Source organism: Chaetodon trifascialis, chromosome 4, assembly GCF_039877785.1.
Source record: "Chaetodon trifascialis isolate fChaTrf1 chromosome 4, fChaTrf1.hap1, whole genome shotgun sequence".
NCBI lineage: Eukaryota > Metazoa > Chordata > Actinopteri > Chaetodontiformes > Chaetodontidae > Chaetodon > Chaetodon trifascialis.
In genome coordinates, this window is record NC_092059.1 from 8,525,799 (window position 1) to 8,543,112 (window position 17,314).

The 17,314-nt window shown below is 41.9% G+C and overlaps 1 protein-coding gene across 17 annotated transcripts in view; it reads right to left on the reverse strand.

Annotated features, from left to right (window-relative positions):
* Positions 1–11,662, reverse strand: part of celf5a (cugbp, Elav-like family member 5a) — a 185,627-nt gene extending 173,965 nt beyond the window's left edge. For 12 of the 17 annotated variants that reach the window (XM_070960277.1, XM_070960272.1, XM_070960276.1 and 9 more), the window contains exon 1: positions 11,154–11,628. In XM_070960277.1, coding sequence (XP_070816378.1) covers positions 11,154–11,511 — 358 coding nt within the window. In that variant the 5' untranslated portion in view covers positions 11,512–11,628. Of the gene's footprint in view, positions 1–11,153 lie in introns of all 17 variants that reach the window. The other 5 variants (XM_070960265.1, XM_070960264.1, XM_070960260.1 and 2 more) reach the window with 2 other exon arrangements.
* Between the last annotated feature and the right edge of the window lie 5,652 nt (positions 11,663–17,314).

Consider the following 17,314-nt stretch of genomic DNA (forward strand, 5'->3'; position numbering starts at 1 on the left):
ATATGTTATTAAGTATATTTGTTGCATGAGTTCTCATGAATTATGTAATGACTCCACTTTCCATCTACTGACCACATCAATGTGGCCCTGAAAAGCTGGAGAAATAGTGAAACAAGGACATTTGATGTGTCTGGATCAACCTCATTTTTTGTTGGTTACTTCCTGTATTTGTGCAGATTTTTCTATGAGTAAAGAAAACTTATTTGATGGCATTTCACACAAAAGTAAATTCCTCAGAAGTCAACAACATTTAACCTACATAAGCTAGCAGGACGATAAAGACATTCATTTAAAATATAGTGCCTGCAACTACTGTGACTGACAGCTACAGTCTGTGCAATCAACTGCAGGAGCCCAGTAAACACCCTACTTTTACACTGGCATTGGCCATAAATTGTGGACTGCAGAATAGTCAGACATGAATGCCAGGCTGGGTTTAAACCACAACCTCTCTTTTCACTCTGTCTTTTATACCCACTTTGCTCCCTTTTATCCATCTCTTTGCCCCAGAGGAGTCAAACTGCCCCAGTGTTATGAAAAAGTGTGAACTTGCTCTCACTGTGGCATTTCCTTGGCCAGAAAGTGTGAAGGTAGCAGAAACCAAGCCAGTCCTGGCACCAGTCTCGCCTGCACCCTCACACATCATTTGCACTCTTGAAAATGCTATCATTGTGGGTAGATTAGTTGCTTACTTCATTTACAGCCATGTGGGGCTCCGGGGGAACTGATAGCCTTTCAGAGGGGTCGAAAGAGGGGTCTGAAACACACATCATCAGCACTGATACAATGTGATTATGACCTGAATCATTGCCAGCCGGGGAAGCAGTAGGCTCAGCGGCACAGACTGACCGTGAGGGGGGTAATCAGTCTGGTCTCGGAGAAGCTTTTAACTCTTATAATCACTCCCTCACCTTTGAAAAAAAGATCCTCGATCTGTTCACACACTCAAACAATCATGCCAATGTTCAGGGAAAAGGAGGGCAGATTGGGGGAGGACAGACAGAGAGGTATAATAAAGAAGAGCTGGAGCATGGAGTTGGCAGGGACTTTCCAAAAAGCTCTCACTCATTGTTCTGACAACAATATTTTCTCTGCCCATGCCTAATGGGCTTGTAATGAGCACTGTAATATAAGCAGTAGCCTAGCGTAACCTGTAAACCTTAATTAAGTCAGACAGCCACCTTAAAGGCAGCGAGCGACTGGGCTCAGTCACCATCTCATGATCCTGAAGCTGACTACACTCTTCCATCACTCCTTCATCAATCACTCCATCCCTTCATCTCTGCTACATCCAGCTCCAAATCCTCCACCATTTCTCCTTTCACTACTCCTCCCATCATCCCTTCACCTTGAGCAATGGCTGGGGGGGGATGAACATTGCAGAGTGCAGAGGAGCATCGGTGTCCATCATGAGGGCAAGAAATAGTCCCCAGACCCTCCCTAGTATCCTCTCTGACCCCTGAGTAGGAGACCTCAGTCATTGATTTGTTGCTACTTGCTCATATAGACTACACTAGTCCCCAAGCAACAGTCCAACAGATCCATAGGCAGCATATCTTGAGGGGCTGCCTGTGTGCCGGTGAACGTGTGTATTTACACAACGTTTACATGCACGCCTCATGTTGTGGCATGCATTGCCTAATGAGTGTGACAAATGCAATAAATTCTTTCTGAAGGGCCCTGCATATGTTTCAGGATCAATACAGGGGCAAAGAAGCCATCATGAGAATGAGGAGAGATAGCTTTTGACACCCCCACCCTCACGCAATATATCGTGTGACTCTGAGGTTAAATAGTTCTCTCAGGGCACAAGTGCTTCTTCATATATAATCCAACTGTAGAATTTTTCTTCTCCAAAGCGGACATTTTGGCCATATACTGTAGGCGGAGCAGCATCAAAGGCTGGAAACAGTAATACAGCTCCAACTAGTTCCTGATAAAGTTCCTTAGATGATTCTGTTTGGCAGTAGGTGCAGTTTCAAGAAGTGACATGATAGATTGCAACTGGCCACCCATCCCCAACTTGGCTGTAACTCTTTCAATAGGTTGCTCTGATAACACTTAGGATACAGCACTTTGGCATCTCCCACCGTACTGTAGCATTTAAAGTACAGTAAGTCTTGACTTTGTAGACTATCGGTGTACTTCATTCCTCTTCTCCAATCAAAGCCAGGGCCCGATCTATAAGTACATCCAATGGCCTGCAATGCTGATGAGCAAGCTAATTGACACTGTTAATGGAGTTTCACAGAGCTGTAAATAATGTGTAGGTTCACACTTAGTGCCTCCTGCTGAGCTACTTCTGGGAGGGCAACATGAGTTTACCTGCCAAGTCCCGTCTCTCCAGCCCGTCGTGCCTCCCTCAGCCACGTCTGCTCCGGCCAGGGGATTTACACAGAAATCAATAAAAGTTTCTCCGAGCCCCCCCAGTCAAAGTCAGAAAACTGCTTCTCCTCCTTTTCATGTACTATAACAACTTCTTGGAACAACAAACAAGACCAGGAAAAAAAAAATAATAAAATCACTTTGACTTGGCTCACGCCCATTGCTTTCTGCTGTACAGTGTTTACACTGACGCCAGGCCTTCTTTTAATGTACCTGATAGGCATATTTGATGCATTACCCGTAACAATGCTTGTCCTCTTTCAAAAGGTGAAAGGCATTTAAACATTCCAGACAGATTAATTGATCACAGCGAAGCCACAATCACAGATGACTGGCAGCTGCAAAGTGACTGCAGACTACGAGACGGATCAGGTTTTCAGTCGCTTTGATTTTAGATACCTTTAAAGACAGCGCTTCAAAGGCCCAGAGGTTGCTCTGATGGAGTGATTGAAAGAGGAATGAGGAAGAAAGACATTTGAGGAGGAAAAAAAACACTACCCAGCAGTACCACACGCACACATTCTTCTTCATTTTACTGCTAAAAAAACTGCTCAAGCCCACCTTGAGCTGTTACATTAATTTAGAAATGTCTTCATAAACAAACTTGTAATGAGTGCTTCTTATAGTTGTTCTTTCCATTCAATGTATGTACCAAATGGAGCGGAGCATGCTGTATTCCAAACACATATTTTCAATTAAGCTCTGCGTGCTTAAAAAAAATTAAAATAAATAAATATATACGACTTTGTGTCCTTGTCCCAGCTTTCTTTTTTTCTTTATTTATCTCATGTCACCACTGAGCTGGAGAAGAGTAATAATTAACACTAATGGTCTGACTAACAAGCAGGCACCAGGGTGTTAATTGCATTGACGTATATTTCCTAGTAACCACATTCAGCCCAGTGGATTCCAGACAGATTGTTCAGATAATGAACAAACAAGAAAAAGAGACTAGATAGATAGATAGATAGATAGATAGATAGATAGATAGATAGATAGATAGATAGATAGATAGATAGATAGATAGATAGATAGATAGATAGATAGATAGATAGATAGATAGATAGATCAGAAGAATGGAAGAGAAAGAGCTCTGAAGTGAACCCAAAGAGTAGATGAAATAGATATGAGAACCCATCAGCCATTAATTAATTTGAGTAGTCTTTTTTAATTAAGCCAGATCTACCGTTGAATAGTGAACGACAGAATGGGTGCCATGTTGGAACTCATATAAAGTCCACACACTCTGCTCACTCAACCACATTAACATTTGATCATCAGAAAAGACACACAAATTCCATCGTTCATTCATGTCTTCTGCACTATTTGGCGCACTATTTGCTTGTATCACACTAAAAAATGTGGATGCGATACATCTCCGGTACAAAGCCCTTGACCAGTTTGTGTCTCTGGCAATAAAGCACAGAGACCGTTAGCTACAGCGTCGCTGCCTCAGTGGGGAAGATAGATGGAAGGAGTGAGGGGAGGGATGGCTGCGTGATGGAAGGGATGGGGTGTGAGAGGTGGGGGATGGGGAGGTGATGCTGGAAATGAGGGGGACATAGCCCTACAGTCGCCCACAGATGCTCCCCCTGTCCCCCCCTTTATCTCTCTCCTTTCTGAGCACAGTATGGGAACAGTCTTTTGGGGGAGGCTGGCAGGCAATCAGTGATGTCATGCCAGCAGTGCAGCGATGGCAGCTTAACCTATTTTCGGAAATACCACAGAATTTCTATTTATAACCATGCTGAGCAGCATGTATCTTCACACATCCCTCACGGACCTGAGCACTCATAGACATTTTCCAATCTAAAAAATGTCTTCATCACAAGTTGGCGATTGTTTAATATCTGCAGGAAAAAGGTCCCGATGCTGACAGTGTTGCTTACCGTGTCATTGTCATTTAGGGAGGTAATGTGGAGCATTACTCATGTTGTCTGAACACTTCCTTTTTTAGCATCTTTAGTCTGTTGTTACAGCTAATATGAGCATTTTTATTGTTGCTTACATTGGCAATTTAGGAATAATAACAGCCATAAAATAGTAAATTGCCTCTGAGACCAGTAGCAGAAGTCACAGTATTTGCACTAGCAGCAGCAGTAGTAATATTGGAATAAGTATTACTAGTGTCACCAGAGGGATTTTCTCATGTTAACAGCTTTCAGGTGAATATTTTATATATCTGCCAAACTTTGCCTCTGCTCCTCCTCCTCCTCCACCCTCCATCAATCCCACCCTCCAGTGTCCAAACAGCTCTCAAATTGTCAGGGGGATCCTCCACGTCCCAAGCTGAGCCATCACTCTACTCCCCCACAGCCTTGGGATAAAAGCAACTATTTGTTTCTGCATCTCTGACAAACACTTCATCTTTTCCCCTCCACTTATCCATCTGTCCATACATCCATTGTTCTGTGCCCACGTGTCTGTCTGTCAATTGCCTTGCGGGCCCCGCTGCACACATGTGCCATCCTCCCCGTCCAATTCGATCCAGTGACAGTGCTAAATCGTATCCACGCGGCTTTGTGTTGTGCACTCTCAGGCAGATACATGTACGACATTTATGCATTGTTCATTCACACCAGCATCAAGGGCTCAACCATTTGGCAATCAGAGAGATGTGACAGCTTGACTAATCTGTGATTGTTTTTTGGCCAAAACATGGGGGTTAGCGAGCCCTCCAAGGGCACAGTACTATAAGGCAAGACAAATAACTTATTATTTTCCAGGCTTGTACAAGGCTTTATCGCATGAGTTCTCATGAACCATTCCAAAATGGAGAGGGATTATCACAAAACATTGCATTAAAATCTCCTCTCTCCCCTCTCCCTTGTTATTTCATTTTCCTTCTAAAATGAATCTGTGCCCAGCCAGGCTCAAACACAACATTAAAGAGCTCATGCCATTCTAACAGAACCCCCACCCACCCCCACCTCCTCGCTCTCTCCTTTTTTTTTCCCTCTGTGCCTTTATAACCCCCCTCATAAGAGTACATTCTGCTCTGTAGGCAATGGCACTCTCTGCTAAGCTACCCATACAAAATAGATAGGCTTCTATCCCTCTATTTAGACTAAGGAAATAGCTGTGACCTTTGCGGATGAGCAAGAAGGCGGCACGCTCCTGCCAACTCTACCTTTAGAAGAGAAATGTGACCCAAAATGCACCAAAAATAATTCAACTCAAAATCCTCTCTATAATGTATGAAAAGACTGTTAGAACATCCATAAAAGGCAGAGTGAAGTTTCTTAACAATTTCAATACAATTAGAGCATTAATATTTCTAGAGTTAATTCATAATACAGAGCTTACTTCTTTCCTTCTTTAATTTAAGACATTTAAGACAATCATGTCAACAGACTCTAAGAGGCATAAGCAACCACCAACACAGAATAGCAAATACTTCCAGGTAGCCAAGTGATGAAAAACCTTTTAAAGTGCTGTAGCACCCATGCTATTACAATCATGCCTCCAAACACGACACTGTCCACAATCTAAAACAAACCACCGCAGAGCTCCATTAAGCCCATCTAAGCAAATACACATGTAGTGCACAGCTTCATAAATGAGTGTCTTGGAGATGAAATTGGTTCATGTTTTCCCTTAGACCTCACAGTACATTTCCCATACCTATCTCTGCTCCAGGCACCCATTAAGAGCAAACATATTCCAGAAAGTTCATGGAATAATGGCACTTCCAACATGGTGAAAGCATAATATACTGCAAGCCATAATGAATGTTGCATTGGAGCAGGAAATCAATCCATCTGAAAGGGTCTCTCAGGCAGGGATTAAGGGGAGGGAAGCGGAGACAGAATAAAAGCCAGGTGAGCTTGGTGTGCGGACACTAACCTCCAGCAGAGCACGGCCTTGTCGGCATCTGAGATTGGCAATCTCCTTGGAAAAGCAACAGAAAGGAGGAGAAGAGAGAGGGAGGCAACGCTCCTCATCCTGAAGTCAAGGCCCATAGCGCCTGTCAGTACCAGTTGAGCTGCTGCATCTTTTATGAGGAAAGCCCTGTTGCTTATTACAATATTTACAGACGTTTAAAGATTGCGAAGCAAGTGTTGTTACTGCATTAGCTTGGCTCGGTGGCCTTCGCTCACTAGCCCTGACAGAGGATTTCTAGATTTGTTCAATCGAATCACTGCAGAAAACTGCAAGCAGACTGAGAATTGTTTTTCCTGTGTCTCCACGTTCACACGTTCAGATGAAACAGAATCAAATCCTTCTTTAAACCTTTATGAAGTTGCTTAATTTCATTAGCAACCGTACAATGTTCGCACTGGCAGAAGGCCTATGCTACACTGATGTCTGCTAAATCAGTAATATCATCACAGCGTGTTGTGTTCGAACCATCCATGTCACTTCCACAGCTCTGTTTATAGTCTGTAAGTGAATTTATCCCATCTGTTTCCCCAGGGGAGATGCTGTCCTACAGCAGTGCCGTGATCTTTGACACTTTCCATAAGGCGCACACAATATGGAGACATGTACTCACACTCAAAGATTAGAGAGAGGCTTCAACAAGCCAAAGTTTAATCAATGCTACTGCCTTTAAGGTATAATTATATATAAGAAAACTGCAGTCTCATGTTAATACCATATAATTTTAATTTGATGCATACGCTGTATTCCAACTACTCCTGTTAGGAGGGCAACTCACAGAGGAATGCTATCCATCAGACCAGCTCAGAGGGAGAAAAAAAATAAAAACTTAGATAAATATTTCATTAGATTATTCCGTGATTTAATGTGCTTCTGCTTGGCTGGGGTCTAGGGCAATATCTCTGGTCCATTTATAAATGCATTAACACGATGATACCCGACAATAGTTTAATATTGATACCCGGGCAGAGCTGGCCGGCAGACTGAAGCAGCGCAGGGATTGTTTTGTCTGTCTGCTGTGCTGAATCACACCTGCAGAAAAGAAATATTTTCTTCCCTCTCTTTCTCTCTCGTTTGAGTGCACATTACTTAACAGCACAAGGGAAGATTAGCCAACCTCAACCAAACTCGGAAGATAAAATCTGTGCAGACAAATAAAGCAATTCAACAAAAATCTACACTGAAACAGATTCAGCATTGAGAGCCTTTCCTGTATGCACCCACTTTCCTAAGCAAAAACACATATAAAAAAGGAACAGAAAACCTGCCACCTGAACACGTGAAGAAAACAAGACTGCCAGTTAAAGCCTTCGTTCTGCATATATGCATCTATGTAAACATGCAAGTGTGTGTTCTGCATACTCTATAAGTGGGAGTCAATTAGAGCCAAAGGGAGAAGTTTTCACAGTCTATGATAAATTCAACATCAGGAAATCCTCTACCTATTAATACCAATTGGGCGACAATAATTGGCAGGCCATCGACAGCGTGGGCAGAATTAATCATTTGAAGAGGCAGACTAGACTGAATTTTTAATTGGCAAAGGCAGCCACTGTTTAGGGAGGCAACCAGCTGATCACCCAAGAGACTGCTGTTTCAGACAATGCACATTTGCTAATCCTCTTGAGTCAAGTTATTATGGCCATGCATTATTATCACGCTTTACAAACTAATTCCATGTTTTCCCTCATGGATTACCAAGGGGAAAAATAGTTGCATAAGAAAAGAGGAAATCGTAAACACACAAAGCACAATGTGGATGAAATGAAAATCAAAATGACAGAATAAGTGCAGCGACTACAAAAGCACAGCACTTAGAATGATGAGTGTGTGTGTGTGTGTGTGTGTGTGTGTGTGTGTGTGTGTGTGTGTGTGTGTGTGTGTGTGTATTGTGTGCGTTTATCCCTCTGTCCATCAATGTATTTGTCAGTCTGAATGTGGCTCTTTGAGCCTGCTGTTCCAGTGTTTCCATCAGGATCCATACTCATAATCCTTTTCTGCTTCATAACACGATTAACTATAAAATAACCTCATCAGAGATCATTGACATATTAGTGTTTGATTATGTATTGTTAATTGTGCGGACTGGATTCATTACATTTTAAGCCATTTCATTTGAGTGAACAGTGCTTATCTAAAATTCAGTAGTTATTTGTAATTTGCAATGAATAAAGGTGAAGATAAACTTTGAGAACTATTCTCAGATTTGCATTTTTATCATTTTACTCAGATCAGAGAGATGACTTCGTCTACCTAGTTTTAAACAAGCTAATGTTTCCCATTTTTGACTTATTTCTGAAACTGAATAAATGGTAACGGAACTCCTGATTGACATATAATATATATAAAAGTTTGCAAGATTTCTTTTTCAACTTTATACACTTTTATACACCAGAGAGAGATACTTTCACTGAATAGCACAGAAACAGAATCAGTATCTCATTTATTTTCTTACGTTTACCAACAGAGCATGAATGACATAATAATGGATTATAGTTAGTATTATAGTATAAAGAAAACAGACGAGAAACTTTTCAAATGTAGCTGAGTAAAAAATGCACTATATTTATGCTAAACTACGACTAACAATAAACTGAACTCATTTCATTTGAATTCAATACAGATCTATCAAAGCTCTATTTTCTGTGCTTGGAAATAGGTGTGAGAGCCTTAATTGTCTTTTCCCTTACACCATGATCAAGAGACAATCACTCAGGAGCTAAATACTGCAATCATTATGCAACACAGGGCAATGGCATTTGAGTATATGTATGCACAGACATGCACATGCAAACATATACCACTGAATGCCAAATGAGTGCTACACCGAAAAAAACGTCTCCCCTTCCACACACTGACAGTATCAACTGTAGAATCAGGAGCGTTTGGCTTCATGAAATATGTAGCTAATAGAAGCTATGATAGCAAAATCCAATGAGAGCATTAAACCTTCATAAACCCATTTCATCTAAATGTGATCAGAGGTTTTGCAGACTGGAGCAGATATCTTAGATCCCCAGCTAATTTCAACATGAACATGCACACAGCAAATGAAAATCTATATATTTATATACACATAGTTTCGTCTGTTTGATCTGTATGTATGTTCCATTTGATCTATCATAATCTTATTTAAAGTTTCTAGCTTGTTGCAATCCTCATGTCATCAAAACTGTGCAATCAATCGCAGGATGTCAATCCATATGATTGAATACAGAGGGTGAAAATCTTCTATTTTTCATAATAAAAGGCTGTGTGACAGCTGTGGACAACCTTTGTGATGGTAACAAATGTAATTTCTTGTGATGGTTACTCTGTATGTCATAAGAAAGCATGACATTGTTTGCAATGTTTGCAAATGGCATTTACATTATTGTCACAGACTGTCATTTGTCTTTTCTAAATGTCACTGCAATAAAAGGCTTATCTCCTGCACTAACATCCTCCTCATATCAACATCTGCTCTGCAGGAGTGCAAGATGAGGGATGGAGGGAGGGCTTTTCTTTCTCTCTCTTTTTTTTTTTTTTTTAAACAATACTGTCATGAAATAATGGTTGTGAGTTGGTCTGTAACATCTAAAACAGAGAGGTTTTAGAAACACAGATGAAAGCAACATATTACAGCATAAATATTGTGCAAAAGAATAAAGCATGTCACAACTTCCACTGAGACAGCGTTGGATTTTCTCTCTTTGAATCATGATTATTGTGTTGCAAACAGTATCAACAGCCTATTGACCCATATGTTCAAATTATCATTACAGTGAAACTAATAATTATGATAGTGGTCACAGCCATTATCATCATGGAAGTCTCCCCATGTTTGCATGTGAATGTCACTGTGACTATTTCAACCACTGTACAGCTCTGTAGGTCTCAATCTATGGTTTGTATGCAAACTGAGGCCAAACATAAATGAAATGCAGGCTAATCAATGAAATTAAAGTTTGTGATAGTGATGGTGATGATGGTGATGATGATGACGTAGACACTGCGTGAGGGGGACCACGTATCGTGATATGGTTTTCCCACACAGGCACTGGTGCACACTATACATCCTCGCTAACCAACTTCACCGTGGAGGGTGGAAGTTGTCACTGTGTATCGTGAGCTGAGTGGATCTGCACCCTCCGCCTCTCCCCCATCCTTCCATTTCGGCAGAAGCAGCGCAGCATCGCTGCCCACTCTCCGTGGCGACGTCCGTCATCTTGCGACGGCTCTTTGCGCCCTTTGGAGACATTGTGGGTTTGAACTGATTTCGCCGTGTCGGGTTTGCGCCCAGCCCCGTTCGCAAATGGGGAGATGTTAAAGAAAGCCTATGGATGAATAAATGATGCCGCCCCTCCGCAAAAAGACGGGGACTGGCAGAGGAAGGCTCTTTAAAAATGCATCCTTCCCGAGCGCCTCTGCCCCACTTAGCGCGGCAAGAAAACACTGTTTAACAGCAATAAAATGAACATGGCCAACCCATCATTCGTGACACTGCAAGCGCTCCGAATATTCACAAATCTCCCATTTTGGTTGACTGTGTGTGGAAAAATGTGGAATAATCAAGATGGAAACACAAACGCTCTGAAAAATCAGGCAATGCAAACATAATAAGAACGCTTTAAAAATCAATCATAACTGGGACAAAATGACAAACCTCACGACTGTTGGATGAAAATATGAAAGCAATGATGCACATGCTGATTTTACGATTTGTTTCGAATAGTAGACTGAAATCACGTCTGGATTACGGCTGATAAAATGTACAAAAAAGTGACAAATATCTGTGCTTTCCGCGTCACTGTTTCAACACAAATGAGTTCAAAAGGTGCAGGTTATAGTAAGAAATTATTGGGATATATAAGGGCCTCGCAGCCATTCGAGGGGCGACACGTTACCTTTGTGCATGCCGGTGTATCGGTCCTTGAGAACTGTCAGTTCGTGGATTTTCCCAAACTGTTCAAACAGGGGTTTCAGGTCTTTTTCCTCCAAGTTCCGCGGTATCTGCCCGATAAACAGCTTAATGGCATCTTGGTCTTTCATGTTGCCGCTCTCCGGATGAATTGAAATGGGTTCTGACCCGTTCATGGGTTTCGGAAATGTGATCTGAGGGTACTGGTGCTGATGTGGGATAAGTAGTAGTGGTTGTTGGGTCGGTGGTGCCCCCGGTCCGGTGAAAACCAGGCTGGAGTGAGCGGGCTGGGGCTGCTGTGGATGGTGCTGCCTTCTTGTTTCAGTCTGAGTGAATCTGGCCATTCTGAGCTGGGAGCAGAGTGGATAATAATGACAACACACACACACACTGTGAGAGAGCAAGCACTCAGCTGGAAACCAGGCTGACTTTCTATCCGACACACAACACACACGCACACACAGTACAAGGCGGAGGAGAGGGGTGGAGGGGGGTGATGGTGGCGGAATAAGCGCGCAGGAGCGATATTAGACGCTCTAGAGCGACACTCAGTGTCCGTTATTAGGTACTGCAACGTAAGAGCGGCGGCTCGGCCAATGGGCTGGCAGGTAGTGTTTGAAATGTGGGCCTGATCAGCTTTTTAGAACATGAACATGTTTGTAAAATACTGTCCTTGTTAACAGTGGAAGAAGAAGTGCTGCAAATCAAATTTACTTCAGTGGAAGCAGCAGCACAATGGAAAATACTACAGAGGCCTTTTCACAGCAGACGTTTTGCCTGGTCGCAGCAGGAAAAGCACAGGTGTTACTAATAACATTAACGATTGCTCCTTTCTATTTAAGTGTCCCAGTAAGCCATGACAGCCATCATTAATTTCATTATTTACACCTGTGTGTTTCCTACTGTGCCGCCAAAATGTCCATTAAAAAGCTTATTCCAAGTGAAAGCCCTTCATTTAAGATCTCACTTGAATTAAAGTAAACAAGAATTGGCAGTAATGTGAACGTATTAGTCATACTCACTCTTTGAAAATTATTTATGTGATACAATGACAGCAGTGTTTCAGTTGTGTGGATTGTGCTGAGTCTAACTGAAGTTAAGTAAAATGCTGACATATAGTAAAGTAAAATCTACGAAGTTACTGCAGCGGTTGGATAAAATTTAATTGAAAACTGCAGAAACTTTGTAGATAAATGAAGTAATTCAGTGCAATATTTTCCTCTGAACTGTGCTGGAGAAAAGTACAAAGTCTCATAAAGTAAGTGCCCCTCCCAAATAAAAAGTAAAGCCAGTATACTTCGACGAGTACCCAAGTAAATGTCCAGAGTTACTTCTTCTGCTGCTAAAAACAAAACCTTTAGCAGGTCTGCAAATACTAACATTAGTCCATCAGTTCCCATGAAGTCTTCATGATAAAAGCTGTCCAATAAAAGTGTCTAATAATACAAAAAAAAAAAAAAAAAAAAAAATCATACAGGCTTTTTGCTCCTGCAAATTCAACAGTTTATATTTACTCATTTCCCAAGATTTTCTCTGACAGGTGAGCATGATTTCTGTAGTTTTAGCACAACAATATGATTGCCGATTACTGATTCCTGCATCATCTTTAAAAACTCTTGAAGTTTTAGTTATAAAATGCATGCCCAGTGGTGAAATATGCACCTCTATTAAAAGCACAAAGACAGCAGAAGCTTGTATGTGCCTCTTAGATCACTCTGCATGTTGTACAGTAAACACTGCTGCAAGTGATGAGTGCACTATTTATAAGTAAATGATATTGCTATCTGCAATCTGTCATTAGATTGAGTCTAGGGACCTGCAAACATTAACCACAATTAGAAGACTTACTGTAAGTACTTTTCAAATAGCAAGCTGGCTAATCCCCCAAGAGGGGGTTTATTTGCATCATTTGCCTCCTCTTTGCAGACACTGTCAATAGCACTCAGATCCAAATCCATCACCAAAAAAAAAAATAAAAAAAATAAAAAAATCTCATCTAACTGTTACTGAAAGGAGGACAACACTAACAAAACTAATGCACAACAGGCAGAGTAGTTTGACTTGCAACTTAGCCACAAACCAACACATCCGTCGGACAGATTTCTAATTACAGCCTATTTAACAGTGGATTAAATAAAGTGATATATACTGTCTGTGACAGCAGGCTCAAGGCTGCAAGGTGAATCAATACTGCTGCTGGCTGCTGCTGCTGTTTCTCTTACTGTGGAGGAGCGGCACCACAGGGGTCCCCTCCCAGAACTTTGACTCACGAATGGCTGCATCGCTGTGTGGGAGAATCGCCTTCAGCTGCCTCCATCGCTGTGAATTCAGCAGTATACCTGAAAAGCAAGAAGAGGCTCACACCCAAAGGGTCGTGGCATGCAGTGGATACACACTGGTCAACAATGATCAGGGTTGAGAAGTTTGGAGAAAGACACAGGCTATCCAGACAACATGTTTGTTTTCACTGGGAGGGAAGTGGGGATAATTTCAGCTCTATTGAACTCTCCTCATAATATTTCTCTTGCAAAGCTCAATAAGTGCAAGTGTTGAGGGAAAGACATCAGCAGGCAGGGGTACACATTGACATTACCAGTCAATAAAACAGTGGGTGGTAGCTACACAGACACGGGGCATTTTTTATTGTAAACTTGTTCTTTTGAAATGTGAATGTAATTCTTTGAAGCAATAGGTCCCAGAGTGCTGTGCAAGATACAGCTGCTGAAACTGCTGTTTGCTTTCGATTAGTCGCAATGCTATTTTATGCTTCGTTCATCGTGTTATAAATGTATTGATTAATAGAGGCGGGGTACTCACTGGATGTGGCTGGCCACCTGAACGGGACAGGACTCAGAGTAGATGTGTTTGGCGGATGGCTCAGCGTGTTAGCCATCTTATATCTGCAGTGAGGAAACAAACAGGGACGCAGTGCAGCTCATATTGAATAAGAATACCGAGCTGTCATGGCACCGGCTCACAGGACTCAGAGGGAGGTTGAGGGGCTATTTTTAGGGATGTGGTCAACACAGGGGGAGGGGTATTGAGAACTTCCACTTCATGGTTTTTTTATTGACCAACGCCATTAGTGTTTCGCCAAGCTGAAGGCAGAGACAAGAAATCAATAAAGGTCACACTATTAGTGCGAACTAAAAAGTTACATACAATTTAACTGGCTGGCGTTTATTCTGCTGCTTGTTAACCAGACTGGACCCTGAGAGGGAGGTCTGTTCAGCTTGGAAAGTCTGGAAGGCCCAGAGGGAGACAAAGGCAGCTAAGGGAGCCAGCTTGCATCCTGTGTGCACTTGTAGACATGCAGTCAAGACAGGCAGACACACACACACGCACACTTCCCAATTACCCAGATTGAACATTATTATCCACATCCGGTAACTCACTTGCATGTTGTGCAAACGCAGCAATGCACGTAAGCACGAATAGCACACAGCGGATATGAGCACACACGATTTAACTTGCCATATGCCGTCTAGTTAGGGGTTGAAGTCAATGAGTGAATGATGAACTTGACAAAGTAAAATGCGCTGTTAGGGGAAAGCTTCTTCTCTGCTCGGGCTGACATGCTGAAGTTCTGAAAGTGTAGTTGCAGTTTAATAAGCGGTAAGAGCTGGAGGTGTCCCCTGGTGCCTAATTCACCATTGCACTCTGGTTATGCATTGCAAAGCACGCTCGTTCAACTGTAAGGTGTTGTTCAAGAAAATTAGGGTGTGATGTGATGATGGCATATCACACTGCAGACAGTTTTATGGACCACTGAGTTAACAGGCTGATGAGATGTGATAAGAGCAGGCTGAACTGTGGAGTTAGTGTGCCGCACCTTTCTCTACAGGCCCGAGGTCCCCGATCTAAAAGTAGTGTGGAGCTCTCTGATATCGATCAGAGCTTTTCCACCGAGGAGTTCTCCAACGACTGTTACGGTCAAGAAAAATGAACGAAGATTCAGCTTCGTGAGTTTGAATCCATGAAAATTCCCACTTTGAGTTGACAAAGAGCTGCACCCAGAAATCAATGCACGTCCTGTAAATTTTTTTCTTTGTGGAGAGTAAATAAATAAAGTAAAGTAAATAATCAGCAGACAGACAAAACACACATTTTTAATTCCAGTATGAACATGGATGTACAACCCTGATTCCAAACAAGTTGGGATGCTGGTTAAAACATAAATAAGACGGAACGTGATAACTTGCTAATTCTTTTTGATGTATAGTCAATTAAAAACAGTGCAAAGACAAACATCAGTTTCATCGATTTTTGTAAATAAATGCTTGTTCTTAACTTGATGCCAGCAGCACATTTCAAATAAGTTTGGACAGGAGCAGCTAAAGACTGGGAAAGATGTGCAACGCTCCAAAAGCACCTGTTTGGATCATTCCACAGGTAATCAGGCTGATTGGTAACAGGTGATAGTATCATGATTGGGTAAGAAAGGGGCATCCTGGAAAGGCTCAGTTGTTCACAAGTGAGGATGGAGTGAAGTTCACCACATTGTGAACACGTGATTGTATGAAGGATATAACTACATGGGCTAAGGAACACTTCTACATCATGTTTTGTTGTCTCAAGATTTACACAGATCCAACTCCAGGATGTAGTCTCCTCCCACTGAGCAGCTTGTTCTTGGTCCACTGAAGGCTCTGAAGCAGATAATTTTCTTCCACACTGGGTCTCTTGCTGCACATTACATGAGTTTCAGGATAAGAGAAGAGCAGGAACGACTGGAAATAATGAGCCAATTTTGACATATTGAAGATTAATTTTATCATCCAAAAATGGCCTCTAACAGAATCCCATCGCCCGCTGGGTTTGAGAAATGGTCTGGCCTGCAGAGCAATCTTGTCTTTCTCGCTAATCTAAGCCACTGCTGTGATCCGAGTTGCCTCTATAACTACCTCAATTTCAAGATTGTCTGGACTGCTGCTGTTTTAGTATTGATACAATTATCTGCAGAAAAACACGATCATATCAAAAGACGACAGGTCGGGCTCAATCTTGTCCATTTGTAGAGAGAATATTTGTCTTTCCGATCAGGTTCATTGCTGGAAATATCACAGAGTTGGAAGTAAATCCTTGCAGTACATGTTTAAAATTGTCAAGCAAAAGTTTCTACAGCAAGATTTTCATTTCTCTCTGCCCAGTTTCTAAAATCTCCCCCATTAAAAAACAAATACATATTGTTGAACTGTTGTAGTCTTACTGTAGTCATAAGATTCAAATTCTGCTCATAGTCTAATTGTGTGTCTTTAGAGAGCACAGGCGTTACATCTGTTTAAAAGATTAGGTTTTCTTTATAATCTTTTGAACAGCTTGTGATTATCTGGGCTTCCACCACTTCCGCACATCAGCATACAATATCAGTGACTCCAGCTTGTACTTTCATTTTTTGCCCAGCAGATGGAAGCTGTGCTCCATTGTGATTTCCTCTCTAATGCTACCAGTCACATCAGGGCACCCATGTCTAAATAATGATTATCCTGTAATAAATGATTGCCAGTTCCCCTAAAGCTGCGTCTTAAATATCACATTTGCTGTTAATAATCTATACTGACAGAAATCATTCTCTTACAGAAACTACCAGCCAAACAAGCCGGGCTTAGCAGATAGCTCTGGATTTTGGCTGGCTTGTGAGCTGGTTATCTGTCAGCTTTGGCACAGCGTGTGCAGATGAGGCCTTGCACAACTTTTATTGCATGTTACTAAAATCGTCTGTCGTGGGGAAACTTTACAATACCCAAGTACATGTGTAAGAACGCCTGTTTCATCCGAGTAATGTTGTACAAGCATTGTGAAGAGTTGTGTGTTTGGCTCAGTTGAGCTTGGCCATATTGACATGAGGCTGTTTCACGGCCACTGAACAGCTGCTGTGCTTTGGCCTCAAGGAGACATTGATGAAAGGTGCCCCAAACACTCCTCCCACACATATGTCAATATCTGACAGCATGTTTTTCAGCTTTCATTATTTCTGTGCGATTTGTGGGTCATCCAGGAAAGTGTTTTTGTGGCTACTTTAATTCCTGCCTGAATAAACACATATTTAAGTGGCTCTGCTTTGAGGTGCACTGTTCAGATAAAAGTTTCACATGAACACTCTGAGGTCCCTTGATGTCCTCAGTCATTCAATCATTAAATGGACCC